Source organism: Haliotis asinina, chromosome 13, assembly GCF_037392515.1.
Source record: "Haliotis asinina isolate JCU_RB_2024 chromosome 13, JCU_Hal_asi_v2, whole genome shotgun sequence".
NCBI lineage: Eukaryota > Metazoa > Mollusca > Gastropoda > Lepetellida > Haliotidae > Haliotis > Haliotis asinina.
The window spans coordinates 20,128,631-20,135,835 of NC_090292.1; the positions used below are offsets into that span (position 1 = coordinate 20,128,631).

At 41.7% G+C, this 7,205-nt stretch overlaps 1 protein-coding gene across 1 annotated transcript; it reads left to right on the forward strand.

The window, feature by feature from the left end:
- Positions 1 to 476: 476 nt before the first annotated feature.
- On the forward strand, positions 477 to 1,058 carry LOC137259399 (potassium voltage-gated channel protein Shaw-like). The gene has a single exon (XM_067797065.1). It carries the CDS (start codon positions 477 to 479, stop codon positions 1,056 to 1,058), a length of 582 nt encoding a protein of 193 aa, XP_067653166.1.
- Positions 1,059 to 7,205: the final 6,147 nt, after the last annotated feature.

Below are 7,205 nucleotides of genomic sequence, written 5' to 3' on the forward strand. Positions count from 1 at the left end.
AAGCCTTTGTAATCAGACTCAAGGATAAATATTTTCCACACTTTTCTCTTGCACAAAACAACATACAGCCACACACCAATACCCTTAACCCAAGACCTCCAGCAACATTCTCGTCCCAATATAAAATGTCCAACATATTAAGTCAATGTTGAGATGAAATCTGTTCCTTTGAAAAATTATATACATAGTAACATTGGATGAGCTGTATTTTGTCGTACCTGTGTTTACAATGGACACACCTCGCTGACCATGTAATGACAGTCCCACAGCCTCTCTTCTCTATCAAGTGAAAAAGGTCATTGTAACCTCATCCCCTATTCAAGGGACGAGTACTGCCTTCAAAGCACGTGACATCTGTAGCTGCTTGTCATCTTCATTGTATCCTTGAAGTCACAGGGCATCTTTACCAGGAACAGGTGTTGAATGCATCATTAAGTAACGTATCACACCGTTCCCTTCTACCTACCTTATGCACGATGTCTAAAGAGAGAGACAAAGTTTCGGCTCATGTTCTTCATGGTTTGTTGCCCGGATCCCGAATTAATAAAACCAACAAGAAGATCACTGTCAGCACTGGGACGTCGAACGAGACTTTCATTTTCAATGTGGGTGGATCACGGTTTGAAACCTACAGATCCACTCTCACCAGCCTTCCTTTTAGTCCTCTTGCGGATGAGGACTTTCTGAAGAAACATTACAGGGAGGATAAGAAGGAATACTTCTTCGACAGAGATCCTGACGTTTTCAAGGCAATATTGAACTACCTCCGGACGGGCGAGCTGCACCTCCCTGCCTGTCATTGTGGAGCGTCAGTGAAAACTGAACTGGCGTTTTGGGGCATGGAGGAAGATGAAATTGAGGAGTGTTGCTGGACGAACTACAGCTCGTGGACGTCGACGTTGGAGGCGCTGAGGAAGCTGGAGAAGGACAGGAAGGGGGCGTTGGAGCATGTTGCCGAGAGTCAGTATCTTTCAGCTTCCAGGTGGCAGAGAATTCGGCAAAAGGCATGGGTGTTTATGAATAACCCACGCTCATCATTGTGGGCACAGGTAAACTGAATTCTTTCTTCTTTCATAGGTGGCTTTTTTGTTTGTTTGTTTTGCTTTGTTTTGTTTTTGGTTTTTTTTTGGGGGGTGGGGGGGGGGGGGGGGGGGTTCGGTGATTTCTGTTTGACATCGCACTTAGCAATGTTCCGTATATGTAAATAATCAAGTCTAGACCAGACAATCCAGTGATGAACATCTACCTTTTTAGAATGCAATGACATGTGTCAGTGAACTCAATGAACCTGTTCACTCAACCCTATTACTCACCTCATGGTTTGCTGGTTAAAGATCAATTCTGACCCAGATCTTCACGGATCCTTGACCAATGTAATAAATTATTTCATGTGGACATATGTCTATTCAATACGAGTTTTATTTCGAACTGAAAGACCACTAGTTTTTAGTAGAAGAGTTATTAATGTGTGTAGCAGTAATTCTTTCTGAGAATAAAACTTTGTTAACAGATATGGAAAAATTTTCTAAATGTGTTTTGCTGGAATTGTTCATCAGTGATATAACACTTATTATTACATATAATATATAAATCCTGTAGAGCAGCTGAATTTCGTATGGTCAAAACTAAAAGATAATGTTCTGTACATGTCTATATGGAATCTTTTACCATTTGGAAGTAGATAGTGAGAAACTAGTTGACCAATTTTGAAAGAATATATCTTTAAGTCTTTATTTAACTTCACAGACAAAATGAGAATCAGATTCTACGAATTGTTCATACCAGGCACAGATCATAATAAGTCTTTTATACCTGTCATCCAGGTACGGTTTCCATGACTGTCATACCGTATCATCACATAATGTAGTATCATTTAATTTCCTGAATTTATTTTATGTCACAAAGGAGTGATCCATATGGGTGTGCACTCCATAAATATACTGAGGGAAATAAATAAGGGATCACATGAAAGCTCAAAATAAAATGAAAACAAATAAACCAATTATAAGCGGATAATTGAAAGTCAAAAGTGCAATATTTGAGCCGATGGGTGTGCACTCGGGTGTAACGGCACTGATTCATTTGTCGATACACTTAGTCGGCTCCTTGTTTATGGCTCATAAGCCCGATAAGTGTTACCTGCATGTGGTCAGTGACCGAAGTTGTGCATTGCATATTGTCATTAGCAGACAGGCAGGCAGACATATAGGTGTCAATCAAGCAGACATTGAGCTCTGTCGTTTTTTGTTTTTTTTGTTTGTTTGTTTGTTTGTTTGTTTTTCTGTTTTGTTTTTTGTTTTGTTTGTTGTTTGGGGTGTTTTGGTTTTTTTTGTTTGTTTTTTTGTTGTTTTTTTTTTTTTGGGGGGGGGGGGGGGGTGGTTAATGCAACGAGTAGATTATTTACTTGTTTGTGTACATAACCTACTGCTTACGACCCCGTACTCGGGGCATGCACACTGTTTTTGCTCAGCGAAACTATTTACTCCTCATGCGTCATGAGCGCAGCGCATCATAGCTGTTGAAACCTGCAAGGTGGTGTTTTACTTTGCATGTGACCTTTAAATACGTTATCTTTCATATTGGATACACTTGACATTGGCACACATCGGTGACCATTTTTTAAGACTGGTTGTTGCTAATGGCATTCAAATACTGTACTCGTCGTAAAAGAATTATTATCTTTAAAAATCAAGAGCTAGAGAGAAAGGGAGAAAGCAATTGTTTATTTCGTCCTACCAATTATATTTACAAAGTTTAAAATACAACATGGGACACGCTAGAGCGTAGTAGTAGCAGTCGACATAGAAAATATTTGTCAAACTTACTCCAAGACAACGTCACCATCTTCTTACAGCTTTAGAACTAGACCCCAGTAGCCTATGTTTGTGGTCAGGGAGGACTTCAAGTGGATAGGGTAGGTAGGTAATGCGACATTTGTACTGCAAGTGGCACTTTGGTCATTACATGGCTTTTGTGTTACAAGTAAGTCGAGTGACAAGTCTTTGCCTTTGTTAATGTCGTACTGTTTTACGCCGCACTCAACACTTTCAACAACCTGCAAACAACCACGAACAAGCAAACCTGTGGAGGATATTATGATGATTCGGTGTCGAGTAGATCATTTACTTGTTTGTGTACACAACCAAGATTAGACTACTGCTTACGACCCCGTACTCCGGGCATGCATACTGTTCCAAGCTCAGCGAACTTATTTACTGCGCATGCGTCATGAGCGCAGCGCATCATAGCTGTATTCGATCCAGTCTACCCCACTCTGAAGACAAGCAGCAGCTTGCCGAGGACGAGTTTTAATCAAATTTCATATCATAACATCATCCCACTGTACCTCCACGTCATAACATTTATTACACAGCAGTCTCGTTTCCTGTTGACTGGGTTCCGTCTTGTTGCACAACCTAGTACAATAACCAGTCCAGAATTATGATACCAAATCATTCATTGGATATATAAATATTAAGCGTTACTATTTGATACATCTAATCACTTGTATATTGCAACACTACGCTCCTTCTAATCCTTGCAGACACGTCGAGCAGCGTGCACATGGAAATCTGGAAATTGTGGAAATGTCAAAATGATAGAAAACTTTGGTTGGCTAGTACGGAGTTGATGTTATATCCATCACATAGCACATTACCAAAATACACCTAATTAACGTAAAGCAGCCAGTGAATCCGATAAACTGTGAATCACTGTACGAGCTCTTCAAACAAGCAGAGTTTGTGCCGTCCAAGCTAACGAATATACTGCCTGAATCTCGTCATAACATAAAGAAATACGATCTTTGTAAAGCTTAAAGTTAACATTTATTTGTAAATACCATTTTCTTACGAAACAAGGTATTGGAATTCGTAGTGACCATAGTTCTTTGTACTGTCTATCTTCAAATTTGGATCGGCTGAAAAGTAGGTCATTGTCTGAATAGGTTAATAAGACTCATGTTTCAGTATGTATCCCTGTTTTTATCCATCCAACCTTGTCATCCATCCAACCTTGTGTAAATGTAACCGATTGATTAATGCCACTCCAAGTTTTGAAGAAATCTTACCTTGTTCCTCTTCAGTGCTAACAAGGTTGCAGCTTGAAGGTTGCTCAGTGTGCGACTTTGTACGGTGCAACCATAGTTGTTAGTAGTGTCTCTCTTCACTTTCACAAGAGAAGGTTCAAAACGGTTGCAAATAAGTCATCGTCTGAATTGGTTAATGAGATTCATGTTTCGGTTTGTTGTATAACCATACCCAACCTCCATAACTGTTACCATCAGTAGAACAAGGTCCACCGACGTCACCCTAATGTAATACTATCTCCTGCGTGTCATGAGTATTCACTGTGTCACATTTCAACCACCTAACGTCCTGCATGACCCAGCATCTTTCAGCTTAACAGCCATATGCTTCATAGCATGAACTAGAGGCGTGACCACACAGACAATTCACGATACGATGCGTGTGCGTATGCACATCACGATAACCTATCTTTAGTTATATTCTTAAAAACGCATATTTTTATATCAAGTAACAGAGTACATTTTGACATAACCCTCAATTTCTAGTAAAAATTAATAAAGATACTATCACGATAAGAAAACGGTATAATTATCATCCAAAAAAGTGAGTGAGTAATATTTAACGTCACATCGGCAATATCTCAGCCATAACGTGACGAGATCATCAGAAAAAAGTATCACGATTATCGATACTACGATGTATCGTCACAGCTCTAGTATGAGCCTAAAAGGGAGCCTTTACTGCAATAATGCACTTGCTACGTTTGGCGATACCAGCCCCATACATATATATATATATATATATATCGATCGTAATCACGACATTAAATGTCACTCGGTACCCCGATTCGAAGTGTCTATACCTCCTAGCTATTACCAGCCTTTAATCGGGCATAAAATGTAATATTAAAACATGGGGACATTATTGTCAAGCCCGCACGCGGCTGCTAGACTTAATAATTACGTGTGACTCATCCCTGTAAGAGCAATATGTTTATCAAATTCCCTTTACACCTCAACGAGCACTATTTGTGTGTATATATACAAGGTTAGGAACTTTTGTTTGCGTGTCCGGGAACTGAACAGAACCATTTCAGATTAATGTTTATCAACGTATCATCGCCTACGTTTGAGATATTAAGCATAAGGTGGAATGTCCTAGGTAGGAGATACTAGATACTACGCTGGTGATGGTAAGTCCTACGTGGGAGATACTAGATCCTACGTAGGTGATGGTAAGTCCTACGTGGGAGATACTAGATCCTACGTAGGTGATGGTAAGTCCTACATGGGAGATACTAGATCCTACGTAGGTGATGGTAAGTCCTATGTGGGAGATACTAGATCCTACGTAGGTGATGGTAAGTCCTACGTGGGAGATACTAGATCCTACGTAGGTGATGGTAAGTCCTACATGGGAGATACTAGATCCTACGCTGGTGATGGTAAGTCCTACATGGGAGATACTAAATCCTACGCTGGTGATGGTAAGTCCTACGTGGGAGATACTAGATCCTACGCTGGTGATGGTAAGTCTTACATGGGAGATACTAGATCCTACACAGGTGATGGTAAGTCCTACGTGGGAGATACTAGATCCTACGTAGGTGATGGTAAGTCCTACGTGGGAGATACTAGATCCTACGTAGGTGATGGTAAGTCCTACGTGGGAGATACTAGATCCTACGTAGGTGATGGTAAGTCCTACATGGGAGATACTAGATCCTACGCTGGTGATGGTAAGTCCTACGTGGGAGATACTAGATCCTACGTAGGTGATGGTAAGTCCTACGTGGGAGATACTAGATCCTACGTAGGTGATGGTAAGTCCTACGTGGGAGATACTAGATCCTACGTAGGTGATGGTAAGTCCTACGTGGGAGATACTAGATCCTACGTAGGTGATGGTAAGTCCTACGTGGGAGATACTAGATCCTACGTAGGTGATGGTAAGTCCTACATGGGAGATACTAGATCCTACGTAGGTGATGGTAACTCCTACGTGGGAGATACTAGATCCTACACAGGTGATGGTAAGTCCTACGTGGGAAATACTAGATCCTACGTAGGTGATGGTAAGTCCTACGTGGGAGATACTAGATCCTACGTAGCTGATGGTAAGTCCTACGTGGGAGATACTAGATCCTACGTAGGTGATGGTAAGTCCTACGTGGGAGATACTAGATCCTACGTAGGTGATGGTAAGTCCTACGTGGGAGATACTAGATCCTACGTAGGTGGTGGTAAGTCCTACGTGGGAGATACTAGATCCTACGTAGGTGATGGTAAGTCCTACATGGGAGATACTAGATCCTACGTAGGTGGTGGTAAGTCCTACGTGGGAGATACTAGATCCTACGTAGGTGATGGTAAGTCCTACGTGGGAGATACTAGATCCTACGTAGGTGATGGTAAGTCCTACGTGGGAGATACTAGATCCTACGTAGGTGATGGTAAGTCCTACATGGGAGATACTAGATCCTACGTAGGTGATGGTAAGTCCTACGTGGGAGATACTAGATCCTACGTAGGTGATGGTAAGTCCTACATGGGAGATACTAGATCCTACGTAGGTGATGGTAAGTCCTACGTGGGAGATACTAGATCCTACGCTGGTGATGGTAAGTCCTACATGGGAGATACTAGATCCTACGTAGGTGATGGTAAGTCCTACGTGGGAGATACTAGATCCTACACAGGTGATGGTAAGTCCTACGTGGGAGATACTAGATCCTACACAGGTGATGGTAAGTCCTACATGGGAGATACTAGATCCTACGTAGGTGATGGTAAGTCCTACGTGGGAGATACTAGATCCTACACAGGTGATGGTAAGTCCTACGTGGGAAATACTAGATCCTACGTAGGTGATGGTAAGTCCTACGTGGGAGATACTAGATCCTACGTAGGTGATGGTAAGTCCTACGTGGGAGATACTAGATCCTACGTAGGTGATGGTAAGTCCTACGTGGGAGATACTAGATCCTACGTAGGTGATGGTAAGTCCTACGTGGGAGATACTAGATCCTACGTAGGTGATGGTAAGTCCTACGTGGGAGATACTAGATCCTACGTAGGTGATGGTAAGTCCTACGTGGGAGATACTAGATCCTACGTAGGCGATGGTAAGTCCTACGTGGGAGATACTAGATCCTACGTAGGTGATGGTAAGTCCTAC